This window comes from Eumetopias jubatus, unplaced genomic scaffold, assembly GCF_037043125.1.
Source record: "Eumetopias jubatus isolate StellerSeaLion01/CBP00866 unplaced genomic scaffold, mEumJub1_p1.0 scaffold_2, whole genome shotgun sequence".
Classification (NCBI taxonomy): Eukaryota; Metazoa; Chordata; class Mammalia; order Carnivora; family Otariidae; genus Eumetopias; species Eumetopias jubatus.
Genome location: NW_028274808.1, coordinates 76,636,110 through 76,658,206, shown reverse-complemented (window position 1 = coordinate 76,658,206; position 22,097 = coordinate 76,636,110). Strand labels below are relative to the sequence as shown.

Genomic DNA, 22,097 nt, shown 5'->3' with positions numbered 1-22,097 from the left:
TTAGCAGCAAAGCAAAGATACCACTGCCAAATGTCCAAATAAGTAAGGCAGCAGTCCAGACTTGGAATAAAGATTGATAATAAAAAGCTTCTTTAAAAAAATTTCCCCCATTATTTACTTTCACATTGCTACCGACCAACTTTCTTTTTTCTTAACTTACAATACTAGCAAATAGGACCCTATACTCACAAATTAGATCAGTGCTACAAAACAATAATGAATCTTTGGAATAGATATGAATATGATGAGATAAATTCTGAAAGATCAAGCAAATATATAAGCTTCTTAAGGTAAAGGAATAGATTATCTTTCCTCTAAAAAAGGAAGAGTAAGAAACCAAAATTAAATTTGCCCTCACCTATGTAGCAACTGATAACAAGAATAAACTGACAAACCAAGAGACCCAATAAAATAAGACCTCTGTTTTGGGGCTCCTGGCTGGCTCAGTCAGTGGAGCATGCAACTCTTGATCTCAGGGTTATGAGTTTGAGCCCCATGTTGGGTGTAGAGATTACTTAAAAATAAAAAAAAATCTTTATAAAAAAAGAAACCACCACTGTTTTAATTGACTGCCTAATGATAAGTTTCCAAATAATTTTCAAAAACATATAATTACTATCAAAAAAGAATGCAGGGTACACCCAGTATTTAGGACATTAGTATATTATCAGACTCACTATATGTAAATGCACAATGTGGAAAGGAAAGTATCAGGACAATGTGGAGAATAGGTTTAGGGTTAGGGAGTTTGGTTTTTGATAAACTACCAAGAAAATGGCATGATGTGAAAAACACATATGTCAAATATCTGAATACTACTCACAAGGCAGCACAGAAGTAAATATAAAATAAAACAAAACAGCTATTAGAGACCTTGAAAATAAGACAGAAGAGTTTGAATTTGACAAGACAGTAAACCACAGCTTCTCTTAGGAAATCTAAAGAGATTCTCCCAGGAAAGTAAATTTGTCAGAATGTACTGAAGGAGGTAAAATCAACAGAAAGGAGAGGGGTCATTTCACTAATAAAGGAATAACTGGATAATAATCTGTGATTCTTTTACAGAGGCTTTTTTCAAGTGATACCTCCTCTTGTCCATTACTGTCTCCCTCATTCTGATAGGACTCAAGTTGAAACTCATAATAAACAACTGTTAATGATAATGATATATTTGGCCAGGAAAAAAAGTTAATCATCAGTGAACTAGATTAACTGTTAGTAACATATTTCTCAACTATGGTAACACAGAGGGTGTGTTGAAAGTAATATAGTAGGGGCCACCTAGGTGGTTCAGTCAGTTAAGTGTCCAACTCTTGATTTTGGCTCAGGTCATGATCTCAGGGTTGTGGGATCAAGCCCTGAGTTGGGCTAGTGCTGGATGTGGAGCCTGCTTAAGATTCTCTCTCTCCCTTGCTCCTCCCACCTTAAAAAAAAAAAAAGTAATGAAGTATAAATTTAAAGGACTGAAGTACACAAAAAAGACCCTTAAAAATCATTAGAGCAGTAATCCTTATAATCTCACTTGTATTCAGGTATACAGTTGACCCCTGAACAATGCAGGGGTTAGGAGCACTGACCCCACACAGCTGAAAATCCACAATAGTTTTTGACTCTCCCAAAACTTAACTACTAATAGCCCACTACTGACCAGAAGTCTTACTGATTAAACCATCAGTTAAGACATACTTCATATGTTACATGCATTATATAATATACTCCTAAAATTAAGAAAGCTAGAGAAAAGAAAATTAATTAAGAAAATCATAAGAAAGAGAAAATACATTTACAGTACTGTATCAAAAAAAGTCATATAAGTGGACCCACGTAGTTCAAATAGTGTTGTTCAAGGATCAACTATACTTTACTGGCTTTCCTAAAAAGAGCTATCACTATAGCTAGCACAGAAAATGGTAGAATCATCTTTGGGATCCTATGGAAAATGTTACCCATTAACCATGTCTACTTGAAAAATGCCAAAAACTGCTTATCTATGAGAACTCTCCTAGCTCTAATATTCTATGGTTCAAGATGAAAATGGACTAGACTCAGCATATAGCCATTGAAAGGAAAGAAAATATTAAAAGAGACACTACAGAAAATGGTGGGTTGAATTTGTGAGGCAAAAATCTAAAAAAATCAAATTAATCTCATAAAAAGAAAACAAAAGTCATTTAAAATACTGAACAAAGGGAGAAGATTTTGTATGCTGTTAAAAACACCAGATTTGTTAGGTAGAAGCTAGATATGAGTAGTGGAAGGAATGCCCCAAGACAGAAACCCAAGTTTAAAGAAACTTGAGGGGAGAATTAGAGACAGGAGCTGTAGGTAAGGACGGTTATTAAAGGAGTACAACATCCTGACCTTGTGGCTTCCAAGACCCTGGGGCTAACAGACCAAGAGCCACAGGTGCAGAACATGTGCTCCCCTCTTCCACCTCTGCCCCAAGGTAACCCCTAGACTCATTATAATACATTTGCATTGCAAGTACTGCCACGCCTCCACAGGGAAAGGCTGACAGGACAGTTCAGGTACAAACCTTGTAGGGTAGAAAACTCTTCTCAACCTTCCTGAGGAGTGCCCTAAATGACTGGAAGCAGCCTCCATTAGAGACCACCCCCCACTGTACATCCCAGCTCTTCCCAGAACAGAGAGACCCAATATTATCCAATCCTAAACAACCTATGGGCCAATTCCACCTCAGGGAAGCATCCCGCTCTCCCTTAGAGAGCGTACCGCTGCTTTAATAAAACTGTTTTCTGCTTTCACTTTGGTGTAGATCTCTTAATTCTTTATTGCATAGGTGCTAAGAGCCCAGACACAACACTTTTCACGCTGACAAATTAACTTTAATGTACAACCTACTTTGCTCTAAGAACTGTTTTATATACTTTCTTGGTTATCTAATACAATCTCTATTACACCCATTCCACTCAAGAAACTGAGTCTCAAGCAAGTGAAGTCATTTGCCCAAGGTTATAGAGTTAATAAGTGGCAGAGGAAAAAATTTACTGAAACTCATAACCTATCATCACAGTATTTCCCTGGCCTCAGCCTCTTCTTAAAATCCTATCCAAGACTTCCTTTTCCTTTCTTCTTTTGTTGCCCATGAGGGAGACAACAGTCTCCTCTATCCAGTCTACCTCCAGCAGCTGAGGAATTTACTGCTAGAAAAACAAATAGCCTTCAGGATTCTGATTCTTACACTTCATTCAGGCCTAAATCAAAGTTCAAACTTCAGATTTTCTTTAAACTGCATACATGCTTTCACACTAAAAATGGCAGCTTAACTAAAAATAGCTGCCTAAGAAATGCATAATAGATGGAATACATGTGCAATTATTAATACATAACCATTATCCCTTCCTAAATTATGTTATTGTATATTAAATCTATGTTTCAGGTACTAAAGTACAAAATAACTGTGTTATCTCAGAGACATCTGAGCCAAACAGTCAGTGTAAACATTTCAGAAAGCAAAATTTAAATCTGAATCCTAAGAACTCTGAATATTCTGATTAAATCCATTAAATTATATAATATTTATGAAAAAATACATGGTATGGGAATACAGCTCAGTCTTCACAAGTTATCAGAGTCTGGTATTAAACACAAGTTATCAGAGTGTGATACTAAAACAAAACAATCTCAAGCTTTATACTTTATACTTTTAACCTAGCCTTTCTGTAATACTTCAATTTCAGCAGATTAATTTGAAATAACAGAGAAAGGACTAAGAAAAAACAAGCAATAACTGCCGAGAAACAGAGACACCGACTTGTATTCATAATTACATGAAAGCCAAAGAAAAAGGTTATGCTTAGATTATTCCCATTCATGTAGTCTTCCTTTCTGCTAACTCTCTCCCCAATCCCAATTTTAAAAGACCAGTTGTAAAATGGCAGGGTGCCAAATTAAAGCACACTTTATTTTCAGATGTCTCCATACTCATAGGCTGACTTCCTGTCAGGAAGAGTTCTATTTCAATGAATACCCCAATCAGCAGGGAACTTGCAGAATTAAGTGCCAGTTGATATTACTTTGTTTTGCATTTACCACCCTAGAGAATAATGTTCAAAGATCTAGTTATATAGTCAGCATGGTATCATCCTTCTGACTAGACTGCTAAGCCACAGGGTGTACAGCCAGTTCCACAAAATTTACCTTAAAAGGATATGTTTTCTAAAAACTCGTGTGCTAGTGAATCAACAGGACGCCAGTATTTCAGAATAAATCCTACATCTAAAGTTAAATTATGCTTCTCTTCAGTTGTAAGAAAACCCTTTAAATTAATATTGGAAAGGTCTGCACCCAGACTTAAATAAAGATCAATTAATGTTCACTCACAAATCAACTTAAATATTTTATTTTCTGAAAGTAAAATGCAGTGCTTTAGTCTGATTTATTTTTTAATGTTTTTGCTGCTGTTTTAGAAATAAACACTTTCATCTTATAAAAGATATGTTATAAAAATTTAAATCAGGTAACATGATAAATATTTTTACCCCATTTGCACAAAGTTAGTAAGCTGATTTCAAGTATTTTAACATTGTTATTTAAGTGCATTTAAAATTTTTCAAAATCAGTTAATATAGCTTGAATCTTGAACTACCTTTTCTAACTAACTCTCACAGACTCCCTCTCATGCTCAAAGGTCTCTAGTTCCTTCTTATAAAGTCAACAGCTTCTACTGCACATAAAATTAATTCTGAGCATTTAAATACAGAACACTTACACTCACAGTCTTTGAATATTATAAAGATAAAACATTCACAGCAGCTCTAAGGCAAAAATAGGTGACGATAATGGAAGCCTATCTTTTTATCCCAACGTTAATCACTACCCTACTGATTTTCACCTATTCATAATCAAAAGGTCATAAACAATGATAATAACAAGCTCAGAGACAATTTACATTCAGTTATTTTCTACAAGTACTTTCTAAGGATGAGGTATAAACATATACAAAAATAAAAAGGAGGGGTAACATTATGAAAGGTTGAAATATAAATTATATTGATCCTAGTTGGACCATAATACATATAAACTGATCTTAAAGAAGCCAAGTGACCCAAAAGTCCTCTATTCATTGGAAAAAATAAGGTTGGTTACAAAGAAAATGGAATGATTTATCTACAGCATAACAAAATTTCAACATTTAATTTAATACACTTTGCAAATCTGTTACCATGCAAGGAACTTTTAGCATTTTGAAACAAAATGGTGAATATCTTTCTACTCAGATATAAATTTGTTTCTTTCATGAAATGTTGACATACAAGGAATTAATACATTTAGGTAAGCACTTCATTTGTAAGAGCTACCATCTGTTCATATTTTTGTTAAAACAAGATATGATGTCTGAATCGATGCTAAGTTTCTGAAGCTAGTGACTTAAAGGTGTCACTACGAAAAGAGGAAAATCTACGAAAAGAGGAAAATCTACAATGCACAAACTTGATCTCTTCATAAGAAATAATCAGTTGTAACTCTTTTAACGAGATCTTTTGCAACCCAAGGTTCATCAGGTGAGAGGGGTTTAATATGTATCACTTTCTTTAAAAACAAGTAAATACAGGATAAGAGTTCAGAATAATGGTTTGAAGCCTATGTATAAAGGCTAATGTCTTTCACATCGTTATAACTGAACAGAATAGTCATTAAACAAAATTATGTTTGTTCTTTAACTACTTTTCAATGAATCAAAACTCAATTTTAAGGGAAATTTTACCTAAATATGGTAAATACATTGATTTATTCAACAAATATCTATCAAATATTTTATTATGATTATGACATTAATAAGCACTACAGAATAAAGTTAACAAGAAATCGTCTCCTGACCTTAAGGAGTTTTTCATCTAACGAAAGAAACAAAAATTATAATATGGCATGACACTAACAGAGCTCTTAAATATGTAAATTTAACTCTTCTTTAGCACTCAGCTCGGTAAACTGAACTCTGAAACACAGTTAAATCCAATGTTGAGGGCATGTAAGCTAAGAACAGAAGATAAGTAAGAGTTAACAGGATTTAGAATCATTTTTACTTTACAGTAAAAGCAAAAAAAACATATTAAATGGCTATTTTTATTATATAATATATGCACGGAGAGATTTTGATAACTGTTCTCATGCCAAAAATATCTATACATGTCACAGTCTGAGTTTTCCAGATTGTATCAGAAGAAGAGCAAATTCCATTCCCATCGATTAATTTAATATTTGTTCTTAAATCTACCTGGGTGAATGTGAACTACCAGCATTCCATCTCTACTTACTTCTCATGGTTAAGGATCACCAAGATAGATTCTTTGTGTTTACTGCCTCAAGGAAATGCCTTATACATAAATTATACTTTATCAAACATGGAATTACTACAGATTTCAGTGAAAAAGCCTGGCCTTATGCAGCAGGGTAATATCTTCACTCTTAATTCTTTAACCCTATTAAACTCTTTAATAATGACTTTGTATTTTTATTATATCTAGGTTTTGATTGAAAGCTACCTTCAAATTCTGGTTGTTTAGATGAATAAAGAGATGACATGCAGAGAGAACCTGCCATTTTATGATTAGGCTATGTAACTACAAAAAGTCTATTGCTAAAGTTTTGTTCATTTACTTGACAAATATTTACTGAAAATTTATTTCATCAGAAACTATATCATATGACATTCACAGATTAATTTCATTTTCTTTGAACCTCTTGGACCTCATTAAGTGCGTACCAAAGTTCAATTCTATATACGGCTCAATAATAATACATGTAATATTCTGACCCTGCTTTCAAGACTTTATGCTATATACTTGAATTTTATTATACAGCATAAAATGTAATGTGATTCAATCAGTCAAAATAGGAAATAGCCATATAATCAAGCGATTGTCAAAATATTTGAATTTATCCTAAACCTATCCTAAAAAAAAAATATTTGAATTTATCCTACAATACACATGCGCGCGTGCACACACACACACACACACCCCTGGAACTCTTATTATCATCACTTCTGAAGATCTATCCCTTCAGAAATAACATGTAAACTGGGAGTTATGTCCAAATTACCTACAAAGGAGAGAGAAGAAATGACTTGAGATAATTTCTTCTAAATGAAGCAAAAATAATCACACTGTTTCATGAATAACTAATTTTGCATATCTAGTGATTTTCTTTAGTCATTGTGAGTGGAGAAGCAAAGAAAAACAAAAGCAGAGTACTAAAAAACAGACACTTCCTCCATTATTCACTGTCTCACCCTTAATGTAACAGGAACTTCTCTCATTCTGTAGTTTACGAAAATCATCCACATGTTCCTATGGCCACAAAGAGGATTATGTTTCAAACATGCTAATATTAGTCCCATTACACATTCAACAATACACATTATATACCTATTTTATACACACAAGTGCACAAACACACACACACACACACACACATTTACTAACAGCTTTGAAGGGCCTCCAGTAAAGAAAGCTAATTAAATTCAAACAACAATTACTGAATTTACTTACCACTATATACTTCTTTCACAGAACACCCATTATTATCACACAGTACACAAACAGAGATTTGGTCCACTAGAAATTTTGGATAGTGAGAACGAATCAAACAAGCACATGGCTACCACAAATCCAACCAAGGAAAACTGTAAGTACTGAAAGAAGTAGAGGAAATGCTTTAAGCATTTTAATATTCATTGATCCTGATAAAATTATAAAAATGTAAATGGAACTCAAAAAAATTTTTGACTGCAAGTCACAGTCACCTAAAATGATCTGTTCAAAAACAGAAATATAATGAGCATTAGATTAAATAGGGATTGACAGTCCCAAACTCCCCTCCCTGCACCCTTTTTGTGTTTCACTTCAAGTCCTTATATACTTATATGTTGTATAACGATAATTTGTCTCTCTCATTTGATTATACTTTTTTTAAAAGGAGGGGCTTATCTTAAAAGCATCTGATACATGTCTCCTAAATAAGAGAATACCACAAGCAGGCATAGAGAGGAGGACTCAGAGCAGATAAATTCACACAAAGTTCTGCAGAAAAGTGAGCAGGAAGATGGCAGTGGAGTAGGACCCTAGGCTCACCTTGTCCCATGAACACAGCTAGATAACTATCAAATCAATCTTAATACCCCAGAAATACACCTGAAGACTGACAGAACAAACTCTACAACCACAGGGAGAGAGGAGGCCACATGGAAGAAGGTAGGAAGTACAGAGACATAGTTTAGGGGAGAAACAAATCACAACTGCTCTGGAGGGGAGGTAGCCATGGGCACGGAGAAGAGCAAGAGAGAGAAGAGCACACAGGGGATCGCACAAGAAGAACCTTTCTCCAAAGACACTGGCTTGGAAAATGAGAGGGGCTGAATTTCAAGAGTTCCTACAACCAGTGGGGCTCAAACCTTGAGGTCAGCAGGCTTGGCTACTCCTGGAGAGAAGGCAAACAACACAGGAACAGACAGCATATAAAGAGCGATCTGAGTGGGGAGATTAATCACTCTTCTCAGGGGTGTCCCTGAAAGGCAGCGTTCACATAGATACCTCTCCAGGAACAAATGAGGTGGATGGCACCATTTCCCTTCCCTGCTCCTCAGTAAACACAGAACCACCTTCAGGGAGAAGCAAAACATCAACACTGGCTGCCTACCTTGCTTATATCAAGCCCTAGCGCCCTGTACTCCAGCAGAACTGCCTGTCTCAGTCATACCTGCCTCAATTCCAGTGCAGCAGGCCCCCACAGAAACCAGCACAAAACCCCCACATCACCCCTCCCAACCACAGTTTCACAGGTTATTAATTCCAGTGGAGGTGGTGACAGGTCTCATTTCACAAGCAGGCCACAGCACAGCTAGTTAAAACTTGCCCCATCCAGGCCAGGTACCAAAAACACTGCCCACAGCAGGCAAGGAGAGCCTCTGCAGACAACTGGCCTGAAGGATAAAGAGGTGGAACACAACAGCAGAGCACATGCATCACACACAGGAGACACTTCCCAAAATGCCAGGCCCTGGGCACTACATAATCTCTTTTTCATAAAGACATCACTTTCAGGAGCAGGAGACATAAATGGCCTTACCAACACAAATAAGAAGGTAAAGAATTAGACAAAATGCCAAAATGGAAGAATTTATCCCAAATGAAAGAATAAAATAAGGCCATGGCCAGAGAACTAAGCAAAACAAATGTAAGTGATATGTCTGATTGAAAATTTAAAGCAATGCTCATAATGATACTCAGGGGCACCTGGGTGGCTCAGTTGTTAAGCGTCTGCCTTCAGCTCAGGTCATGATCCCAGGGGCCTGGGATCAAGCCCCGCACCGGGCTTCCTGCTCAGCGGGAAGCCTGCTTCTCCCTCTCCCACTCCCACTGCTTGTGTTCCCTCTCTCACTGTCTCTGTCAAATAAATAAATAAAATCTTAAAAAAAAAAAAAAGAAAAGAAGACATCAGTGAGACCCTTAACCTACAGATAAAAGAGTTAAAAAAGAACTAGACAGAAATGAAGAGTGCAATAAACAAGAGTACAAATATACTTGGTGCAATGAACAGAAGGCTAAAAAAGCAGAGGAACAAATTAGTGACTGGAAGCTGAACAAAAGAAAGAAGAATTATACAAAATAAAAACAGATTTAGAGAACTCAGTGACTCCATCAAACATAGTAACATTCATATTATAGAAGTCACAAAAGAAGAAGAGAGAGAAAAGGGGGCAGAAAATTTGAAGAAATAGTAGTTGAAAACTCCCCTAATCTGGGAAAGGAAACAGACAACCAGATCCAGGAGGCACAGTGAATTCCCATAAAAATTCACAAAAAAGGCCAACACTAAGACATACTGTACTTAATTTTGAAAAATATAGTGATAAAGAAAAACATCTTAAAAGCAGCAAGACAAAAGAAGTCCTTACTTACAAGAGGAAAACCAATAAGGCTAGCTCGAGATTTTTCACCAGAAATCTGAAAAGCCAGAAGGGAGTGGCAGAATATATGCAATGTGCTAAATGAAAATCTGCAGCCAACAATACCCTATCTAGCAAGGTGATCATTCAGAATAGGAGAGATAACAATTTTCCCAAACAAAAATTAAAGGAGTTTGTGACCACTAAACCAGCACTGCAAGAAATATGAAAGGGGACTCTGAATGGAAAGGAGAGACCAAAAGTGACAGTACAAAGTCAAAAACACAAAAGCAGTTGTACAAATGAGAATCTCTGTAAAAATCAGTCAAGGAACTCACACACACAAAAAAGGATATAAAATATAATAATATATATCTAAAACATGGGGAGATTAGAAAAGAATGCGTTCAAACATGAACATCAATCAACTTAATATAGAAGACTATTTAATATGTACAAACCTAATGGTAACCATATATCAAAAACCACTAATAAACATGTAAAGAATAAAAAAAAGAAGAAAACAAACATATCACTGAAGAAAATCAGCAAAATATGAAAGAGACAAAGACAAGAGGATCAGAGCAAATCTCCAGAAACAACCACAAAACAATAAAATGGCAATAAATACATATCTATCCATAATTACTTTGAATGTAAATGGACTAAATGCTCCAATCAAAAGACAGAGGGTGTCAGAATAGATAAAAACAGAAGACCTATCTATATGCTACCCAAAGGGCCTCATTATAAACTAAAGGACACCTGCAGATTAAAAGTGAGGGGATGGAAAAACACCTATCATGCAAATGGAGGTCAAAAGAAAGTGAGAGTAACAATACGTGTATCGGAAAACCAGACTTGAAAACAAAGACTATAACGAGAGACCAAGAAGGGCACATTAATAAAGGGGACAATGCAATAGGAAGATATAACAAACTTAACTATTTATGCGCCCAACACGAGAGCACACATATATAAAACATTTAGTAATAAATATAAAGGAACTGATAATACAGTAATAGTTGGGGACATTAACACCCCATGAACATCAATGGACAGATGATCTAAACAGAAACACAACAAGGAAACAATGGCTCTGAATAACACAATGGATCAGATGGGACTTAAGAGATATATTCAGAACATTCCAAACTAAAACAGCAGAATACACATTCTTTTCAAGTGCACATGGAACATTCTCCAAAACAGAACACATACTAGATCATAAAACCGAACTCAACAGTACAAAAAGACTGAAGTCCTATCATGCACCTTTTCAGACCACAATGCTATGAAGCTAGAAGTCAACCACAAGAAAAAAACTGGAAAGACCAAAATACATGGAGGTTTGACAATATGCTACCTAAAAAAATGAATGGGTAAACCAAGAAATCCAGGAAGAAATTTAAAAATACATGGAAATGAATACAGATGAAAACACTGCAGTCCAAAACCTCTGTGATGCAGCAAAAGTGGTACTAAGACAAAAGTATATAGCAATACAGGCCTACCTCAAGAAACAAGAAAAATCTAAAATAAACAACCTAACCTTTACACCTACAGGAGCTAGAACAAGAACAAACAATGCCTAAAGCCAGCAGAAGGAAGGAAATAATAAAGATTAGAGCAGAAATAAATAATATAGAAACTAAAAAACAATAGAACAGATCAATGAAACCAGGAGCTGGTTCTTTGAAAAAAATCAATAAAATTGATCATCTTCTAGCCAGACTTACCAAAAAAGAAAAGACAAAGGACCCAAATAAATAAAATCACAAATAAGGAGAAATACCAACCAATACCACAGAAATACAAACAACAGTAAGAGAATATTATGAAAAACTGTATGCCAACAAATTAGACAACCTAGAAGAAATGGATAAATTCTCAAAAACATATAAATTACCCAAACTGAATCAAGAAGAAATAGAAAATTTGAACAGATAACCAGCAAAGAAATTGAATCAGTAATCAAAAAACTCCCAACAAACAAAAGTCCAGGACTAGAATGCTACAAAGGCAAATTCTACCAAACATTTAAAGAAGAGTTAATACCTATTCTTCTCAAACTTTTCCAAAAAATAGAAAAGGAAGGAAAACTTGCAAATTCATTCTATGAGGCCAGCATCATGCTGATACCAAAACCAAATAAAGACACCACTAAAAAAGAGGAACTACAGGGCAACATCCTTGATGAACACGGATATAAAAATTCTCAATAAAATACTATCAAACCAAACCAAACAATACATTAAAAAAATAATTCACCATGATCAAGTGGGATTTACTCCTGGGTTGTGAGGGTAGTTGAGTATTCAGAAATCAATCAACGTCATACATCACATTAATAAAAGAAATAAGAACCATATGATTATTTCAACAGATGAAAAAAAACCACATTTAACAAAGTGCAACACCCATTCATGATAAAAACACTCAACAACGTAGGGTTAGAGGGAACATATCACAACATAATAAAGGCCATAATGAAAAACCCACCGCTGATACCATACTCAATGGGGAAAAACTGAAAGCTTTTCCTCTACTGTGAGGAACAAGGCAGGGATGTCCATTCTCACCACTGTTGTTCAAATAGTACTGGAAGTTGTAGCCACAGCAATCAGACAACAAAAAGAAATAAAAGGCATCCAAATCATCAAGGAAGAAGTAAAACTTTCACTATTTGCAGATGGCATGATACTCTATATAGAAAACCCAAAAGACTCCACCAAAACATTGCTAGAACTGATGCACAAATTCCATAAAGTCATAGGATACAAAATCAACATACAGAAATCTGTGACATTTCTATACACTAATAATGAAGCAGGAGAAAGAGAAATTAAGGAATCAATCCCGTTTACAAATGCACCAAACACAATAAGATACCTATGAATAAACCTAACCAAAGAGGTGAAAGACCTATACTCTGAAAACTACATACTACTGATGAAAGAAATTGAAAGAGGACACAAAGAACCAGAAAAACATTCCATACTCATGGATTAGAAGAAATACTGTTAAAATGTCTATACTACCCAAAACAATCTATAGATTTAATGCAATCCCTATTAAAATACCAACAGCATTTTTCACAAACTAGAACAATACTAAAATATGTGTGGAACCAGAAAAGACCCTGAATAACCAAAGCAACCTTGAAAAATAAAAACAAAGCTGGAGGCATCACAATTCCAGGCTTCAAGTTATATTACAAAGCTGTAGTGATCAAAATAGTATGATACTGGCCCAAAAACAGACACAGAGATCAATGAAACAGAATAGAAAACCCAAAGAGGAACCCACAACTATGTTAATCTTCAACAAAGCAGGAAAGAATATTCAATGGGAAAAAGACAGTCTCTTCAACAAATGGCACTGGGAAAACTGGATAGCAATATGCAAAAAAATGAAACTGGACCAATTTCTTATACCAAACACAAAAATAAATTCAGAATGGATTAAAGACCTAAATGTGAGACCTGAAACCATAAAAATCCTAGAGAAGAACACAAGCAGTAAGTTCTTTCACCTTGACTGTAGCAACTTCTTCCTAGCAACTTCTGTCTCCTTAGGCAAGGGAAACAAAAGCAAAAATAAACTATTGGAACTTCATCAAAAAAAAAAAAAAGCTTCTACACAGCAAAGGAAACAATCAACAAAACTAAAAGGCAACCTACAAAATGGGAGAAGATATTTGCAAATGACATATCCGATAAAGGGTTAGTATCCAAAATACATAAAGAATTTATACAACTCAAAACTCAAAAAATAAATAATCCAATTAAAAAATGGACAGAAGATATGAATAGACATTTCTCCAAAGAAGACATACAGATGGCCAATAGACACATGAAAAGATGCTTAATATCACTCATCACCAGGGAAATGCAAATCAAAACTACAGTGAGATATCACCTCACACGTGTCAGAATGGCTAAAATCAACAACACAAGAAAGAAGTGTTGGTGAGGATGTGGGTTGGTGAGGATGTGGAGAAAGGGGAATCCTCTTGCACTGTTAGTGGCAACACAAACTGGTGCAGCCACTGTGGAAAACAGTATGGAGGTTCCTCAAAAAATTAAAGATAGAACTACCATAAGATGCTGCAATTGCGCTACTAGGTATTTACCCAAAAAATTCAAAAATAGTTATTCAAAAGGATACATACACTCCAATGTTATAGAAGCATTACCTACAATAACCGAATTATAAAAAGATTCCTAATGTCCATCAACTGACGAATGGATGAAGATGTGGGATGTATGTGTGTATATAATGGAATATTACTCTGCCATAAAAAAGAATGAAACCTTGCCATTTGTAACAATGTGGATGGAGCTAGAGAGTATCATACTAAGCAAAGTAAGTGAGTCAGAGAAAGACAAATACCATATGATTTCACTCAGGACTAGAGTGAAAAAGAAAAGAAAAAAAGAAAAAAGAAAAAAACAACAAGCAAAGGAGAGGGAAGAGAGAGAGAGAGAGGCAAACCAAGAAAGAGTCTTAACTATAGAGAACAAACTGACAGGTACCAGAGGGAAGATGTGGAGGATGGGTTAAATAGGTGACGGGGATTAAGGAGTGCACTTGTGATGAGCACCCATGATGTATGAAGTGTTCAATCACTGTACTGTACACCTGAAACTAATATTACACTGTGTGTTAACTAAGTGGAAGTTAAATAAAAAACTATAAAGATAAGTAAATAAATCAAGCTAGCAAAAAAGCAAGCAAGCAAGCTCTGTAGAAGAGACAGCACTTGAACTGAACCTGATAGACCCTAAAAACAAAACATTCTAAAACTACAGTCAGTGGCCTCGCCACACTGCTGTATAAAAGCTCCAAACTATAGGATTCCCTTATAGGAAAAAATATGCATTATGTTAAGAAGACATTTGTATTTCCAATAAGCAACTTACACTCAAAATTCCTATTCTGTGGCTGGCAAAAAGATAATTCTTTAACTAACTCAATTATTTCTTTAAAAAAAAAAAACCCACATCACTTTCTTAATAGATAGTGAATTTAAATGAAAAAAGTTTATGCTGAGTATCCAAGCACCACAATTAAAAGAAATAAATCTCCAATTATATTAAATTCTACAATGAGTAAAATTCAGTCACTGTAACAGAAGTCAAATCAGTAGCAACTTGAGAAAACAGGGATGGAGAATGATTGCAAAGAGATACAGGGAACTTTCCAGAATGAGATGGTTATTACATTGTTGTGTAATGTCAAAATTCATCAAACTGTAAACTTAAAATATGTACATATATACTGTATGTAAACTGTACTTCAACAAGTTGATTTTTTTTTAAAAGAGGTAAAACTGACTAAGCCAAAGGACAATGAAAAAACAAAGACCCTATTTATAAATGAACATGACTACAGAATTGGGTTCGGACAAGATAGTTGAAAATAAAAATGAACACTTAATACACACCTAATAATATATAAGAAGTATGGGTATATTTCATAATAAAAAGACCAAAATGCAAAAGCCCAAAATATGTTGACTTATGACCACTGTTAGCATTCAATCATTAATTACACAATTATATAAACATTTGGTTGAATAGTAATTATGCTGGATGTTGGAGATACAAACAAAACACAGTGCTTGCCTTCAAGAAACTTATACTCTGATGGGAGAGAAATAAAAATCACAAGCAACTTAAACAATGAAAGGAATAACAGGCAGTGAGAGCTCTGGATGAATACTAGAGTTAGAGCCTTGGGGCAGAGAGGAGTCAAAGAAAGCTTTCCATTTCCAGAAAGACTGCGGGGTAGCTGGAAGTGAGATTATTTATTTATCTATAAATATTCACTAAGCAGCCAGCATGTGCCAGGGACTGTGCTGAGTACCAGGTATACTTTAACAGGCAAAACAGAAAGAGTTGTTACCTTCACAGGGCCTAGAGTACAGACAGGGAGGCTAACAATAAAAAAGTAACAAGTGTAACAGGTATACCTAAAATTGGTGGTACATTCTATGAGGAGTGCTAAAATGAGGATAAGCAAAAAGATACCAACTATAGATATGATGGTCTGAGAAGAGGACAATTAAGCTGAGTTCTGAATGATGAGAAGAAGCCAACAATTAGAGTCACCAAATTTGAAGGAGGGAAATTTAAGGGAAAGAAAAAGCATACGCTAAGAGACAAAATTATGATGGCACATTTGGGTAACTTTAAATAGTTCAGCATAGTTTGACAACATATAAATTGAGCGTGAGACTATAAAAAGGAAGTGGTAAGAAATAAGGTCCAAGCAGTAAGTGAGACCTAATAATGAAGGACACTTTTGTGCCATATTATAGAGCTGGTTTGCTTTTCTTCCCCTGGCCCCCACTTTGGTTTGTTTCAATTACTTACTTTACTCAAAATACTCATCACAACTACAAAAAGGAAAAATTCATGAAATAAAAAGAGCAATAACAATAACGTCAGATATTTAGAAGAGAAAAACTTAAAAAGGAGAAGAAAACTAGATTTAGAAAAAAAATTACAGGACACTGAAAGGAGAAACATTTTACTATAAAGATTCAGGGGAAAAAAAAAAAAAACCTCAAGTAGCAAAAATCCAAACATAAAACTGACAGAATCATAAAAATGGTGACATCTGGTTCTTATTCTAATTTTTAAATTAATAATTCGGGGTATAGAAAGACACACCTGAATCTAAAATGACCAAACCTTATCTCATAACCTTCATGTGAAAAAAAAAAAATTCCAAAATAGGAACAATCTACATATTTTGATAAAATTTTTAAAGAAAAATCAGACTAACAGTATTTTAAATTAAGTTTTGCTGCTAATTAATTACTCGGACAGGATGCTAGGCCAGACTACATGGTGCTTCTAGTTTTTCTATATACTCTATGCACTTCTGATAAATGGGAAAAGAATAGATGACCTGGCAGAAGGCTCAGACAATAATATGTGATTTACAGGACATGAATGCAGCTACCGTAAGATTTATCTGACAGCCCTCTCCGATAGTGGACTGTTGAGTATCCGATGGAATGATTTCTAGTCTAGAAAGTCTACTACTGAGTAGCCATACACATTATTTATTTATTAGATGTTTTGGGTTGAAACCATTTTTAAATGATGCACTTCACAATGCACAGTCATAAATTTAGCTTTAAACCCAAGAAGGGAGGTAGTGTTATTGGAATGTATGTCAGACTGAATTAGGATGAGCAAAGCAACGCTTTTATAAAGTGGCCTTGAATGCAATGTCAATTCTTTCAAAAATGATATTAATGTCAAATGAGCATGATACAAACACTTTACACAATGCTAGAATAATATTACTTGAGATATTTAGCATTGCCTTTAAATTCATATAATTTCTACAGGGTTTATACACATATACAACAAATACTAGACACAAATAAGTTACATGCTTGTGAAAAACTAAATCTGAAGTATAAATGAGAGTTTGTTCAATTTTTTCCTCACATCAGAGAGTACACAGTTTCCTGAAGAATGTATACAATCTTAAAGAAGTAAAAAAAAAATTAAATCAAGCTTTGAAGTTTAAGTAGCTCTTGAATTATTTTACATGGGATTCAATATATGAATAAACCTAATTTAACAAATCTTCAGTATTTAACTTTACTCAAAAATGTAATGCTGAGTATGTGAAGAAAGCTTTTCTACTCTAAATAACAGGATTTTTGCCTTAACAGTGTTAAAATATAAATGAGATAAAATATGAAATGGTGTCTAATCAACCTAATAATGAATAAGTGAATATTGAAAAATATAATCTTAGTTGAAGCTTCAAGAAAATATAGAGTGATCTGTTTGGTTTTAATGACAGCAAACCAAACGTGATCATTTCCACATTTCTTAAATTTCGGCCCTAATCTTTCTTTTGTAATAAAATGTGGCTAATTTAAACACCTCGTTAAAAAGAATGCAAAAAGAAAGTTATGAATGGATTCAAAGAAAATAATCAGAACATGGCTGACTGTCATGAAATTAACACCAACTAATTTGTAAAGTTTTAAATCAAATTTGCAGATGTTAAGTTCATAAGCATATCCCATTATTTATGTGATTAAAAAGGAGTTTTTGACCTGATCTTTCGATCTTTGGCATTCAATCCTCTCCATCTCCCCTTAAAAAATTAATTAAAATTTTAGCAATATGCTAGCTTTTCACTTCCCACCCTATCTCAGACTAAAAAAAATTATCAATCAAACTCAAGCCATCCCCACCCAGTATCTGCAAAATGTCGACTTCAAATTCAATTTCATATCTTTTAGGCTTTCATGTAGAAAAAGACAGTTCACTTCTTAACAAAATAAATCACTTTTGTGATTGCCAATCTGACCTCTTTGAATTAGGAAAATTCAAAGTGAAAAATGTAATTATCACCCCGGAACAATCTGTATACATCTGGAGCTAATTCTGGCTTCATTTTTCACATCATTTTTCACACTGTGCTACATCTTATAGAGAGGCCATGGAACTTTTGAAGAACTCATAAAAAATGGTAAGGACTTCAAATATCCAATAATGTATTTGATTTTATTCAAACAAAAATCTTGAGAATATCTGACTTTTGCAACTTACTCTACTAAGTGATTTTAATATCCTATTTGATTGGATTAGTATTAAACAGCACTTTGACATACATGATAAATAGTTGCATTAAAACATGTCATTCTTCATCTTTTTAGCTTCTAACATTCAACTATGTAATACACTATCTGAAACCACTTTGATGTATCAAGAATATATTCAATTCTTCTAAACTAAAAAGTGGAACTTTGTTATCAAAATTCACCTATGAAACGACTGTATCAGTATAAACAATTTCATACTCTGTGAAGAGACATCCAAAATGGCAAGCAAATGCTTCTTAAAAGTAAGGGTAATTTTGTATTGGTTTAAGAATGGCATATGGTAATTTAGATCCAAGAAATAAACAAGCAATTATTTCAAATCAGATTAATTAATGAAAAATTTTCTACATTAAGCTTTTTAAAGGAGTTTTCTAAAGGAGATGATTAAATTATAAAAACAAGATTCTTGCTAAATCTAAGAATAATAAGCTCACTAGAAACATAACTAGTCCTCACAAGTTCATTATAAAAATCCATTAGGTGTAATCTCTAGAAGTAATTGTTCTTACTGCACTTTGTTGACAATGTATATTATTGATTTTTCACACCTTCTATGATTCTTTAATTTGTATTCATGAAATGTCCATCAGCACAGTCTAAATAAATTTGGCAATATAGGTGCTAAAATGAATAAATCGATGCAAAGAAACATTAATTTTGCATTATCCTTATTCGTCAGACAAGTAAACCACAAGAGTTGTAAATGAAGGTCAAAGGTTTTGAAATGGGTCAGAACCCTTGACCTCTAGACCAATACTCTTCCTATTAAAAAAGGCTATTTTAAAGTTTTAAGTAGGGGAATTTACTACCAGCAAGATATCATTTTTAAAAGACTACAAAGAAAACTCTCAATAAAAACATTCATGTTTAACTGCAAAACAGAAAAGAAAAACCATAAAAAGATAGATGATTTTTATGTAAGTTTTCTAAAACTCATTAAAGTTTACCACATGAGGTATAAAATTCCTGAACACCGAAAGCAATTTTGCTTTAGGAATTTATTTACTATGTCTTATTATGATGGCTGCCATATTTTTGTTGATGTTTTCCCAAATCTACTCTGTATGTCAAAAATAATTAGCAAGGACAAGAACTCAAAATTATTTATCACTCATTTTATAACCTCTACACAAAAGGGAAGTAAACCCATTATTCCTAGGGGAGTCAGAGTGGCACTCCACAAGGTACAGAAATAAATCTGTTTCTATAACCTTAATATATGCAGCAAAGAAATTTAGCCACCTCAAGATCATTTGCTCTAGACATTTTTTAATGTGATTCTAAAAACCTGTTTCTCATTCTTCTGTTTCCTCTCAGCACTCACTACAAAATTATCTGCTAGTATCAAAGAAGTAATCCTTTTGCAAAACAAATAAAATTATTTTAAAACTGCAAACTTAAACTCCATTACAGCAAAAATTTCTACTAAAACAATTATAACTTCCTTGTAAAATATTTCATGCAAGAATTTACTTTTAATCCAACATTTATTCCTGTTACTCACCTGAGAACACAGTAGCATAACCAATTCCACAACCGAACTACTAGACTTCATGCAAACCAGACCTATTTTAAAGAGAATTTAAAAGAAAAATTACAAAGTAAAAAACAAATATGAGGGATTTGTTATACAACTTTATCCAAATTGGTTTTTAAAACAAAATTTAACATCTTGCTAAGAACCAAACCCACACACATTTGATCATATGAGTAAACAAGGTACTGTGTAATTACTTTAAACTTGGTATCAAAACTACAATTTTATTTGTAAACTATTTCATTTCAGTATTCACTCTACCAAAACATTAGAACTCCATATATAATGACATTTCACAATACTTAGAAATATGCACAACATATGCCATATTGATCAATATCATCTACATTTTGTTTTGGAGAGAGTTGATTGTTATACATGCAGAGAAGGGAAATGGCTCCCTGACCTTTGCTTTCTCCACCACACTCTCTCCCTTCAACCCTCTAGCTATCAATCAAGTTTCCATTTTGTTTCATGGCAGCAGACATCCCAAACACTCTTATTAGTACCTTGACCTGTGACCTCACACTAAACCTTAACAGAAGTGCAAGCGTTCTGTTATATATTCTTGATTTCTTATAAATAAATTCATTTACATTTTCTTTTCTGTTTCATTTGCATTCACCAAAAATATCTCAGGAAGGAACTTCTAAACAAAAGACTTCCTAAACGTTACCAACAAAATCTATAAAAGTTCATTCAAAGAACACTTCATAACCAGTATGTTAAAAAAGCAATGCCCATAATTAAAAGCACTAAATTACATTACTAAATAATCAGAAAATTTGTTAATTTTTCATTCTATATTTTTCTAAGCAAACACAAGTTTAGAATCCAGGGTGTAACAACTAAAATAATTCCTGGTGGCCCTTTATACGGCCTACAGAATTATCTTTTCTTTCTTTCTTCCCATGAAAGCTCTTGCAGGCATCCCATCCCTTCCTAATCTTTCTTTAATCTTCTCACTCTATAGTTCTTTTTCCTTATCTCTTTTAGTCATGCTGCCTCATACCTACTGATGGCACACACTGCCATTCTGTAGCCTTAAAAATAGCATTCATGTTAAATAGGTTGTTCCCCCCTTCACTTTTGAGAAAAGAACCATGTTTCTCAATGTCTGAAAAAAATGTATAACATAGAAATAATGATGGTAATAGTGTCAGCACCAGCATAAAAATTAGCTACAGAGTATATACATGTTGCATTAAGAAAGCAGGTCATTAACTTAGACTAAATTATGGTTTCTATAGAGCTGAAATGAGCATAACTCTGCAGGCTACTACCAAGGCCAAAAGGAAGGGCAGAGCAATAGTCCATCTCACTGCTGGTGTAGCCCTCTGCTGGTCTGAAACCTTGTCATTTTACATAAAATGTAAACAACCAGGAAGTTCCATATACTTCAACTTCCAAAAAGTAAACTCAGATCTTTCTTCACGTAGGCCATTATTCCTAACTGCTCTATTCTAAAGAAACCAGAATTGCTACCAACTTTCCTTTAATGGCAAAACATTTGGGCTCTGATCTTGCTCAGCCTTTTTTACCCACTCAGAAAAAGAACAATAATGATAAAAAAGGCCTTGGGTCATCCAAAGTTAGAACTCAATGATCAATGAGTTGAGTGTTCAACGATGGTAAAATAAGTAACATTTCATAGTTTGATTAGAACAATTCAAGTGTTTTTTGGAATGGGGTTTTGTAAATTTGTAAAGGATGGGGAGGAGGGCCAAGGCGGATGGTATATTAAATTTTAAGAGAAAGGGCTTTAGAGGACAAAAAAAGACCTTATATTAGATCTCTAATAATAAGCTCCCTGTCTAAAGGGCATTAATACTATAAACAAAAATATATAACCTTGGGCGCCAACAAATAAGAAATATCACCAAGAAAGGACTTGGTATCAGGCTGCACAACTTAATCATCTCTCTCTCTCTTTCTCTCTCTCTTGCCCTTGGGTGACATATGAAAAAGGAAGAAATGAATTATAAGCCAACAAATCTGTGTTC

The 22,097-nt window shown here is 34.1% G+C and overlaps 1 protein-coding gene across 5 annotated transcripts in view; it reads right to left on the bottom strand.

Annotated features, from left to right (window-relative positions):
- Positions 1-22,097, bottom strand: part of LRBA (LPS responsive beige-like anchor protein) — a 741,906-nt gene that overhangs the window by 479,530 nt on the left and 240,279 nt on the right. For all 5 annotated transcript variants that reach the window (XM_028125276.1, XM_028125281.1, XM_028125278.1 and 2 more), the window contains exon 34: positions 20,062-20,123. In XM_028125276.1, coding sequence (XP_027981077.1) covers positions 20,062-20,123 — 62 coding nt within the window. The remainder of the gene's footprint in view (positions 1-20,061; positions 20,124-22,097) is intronic.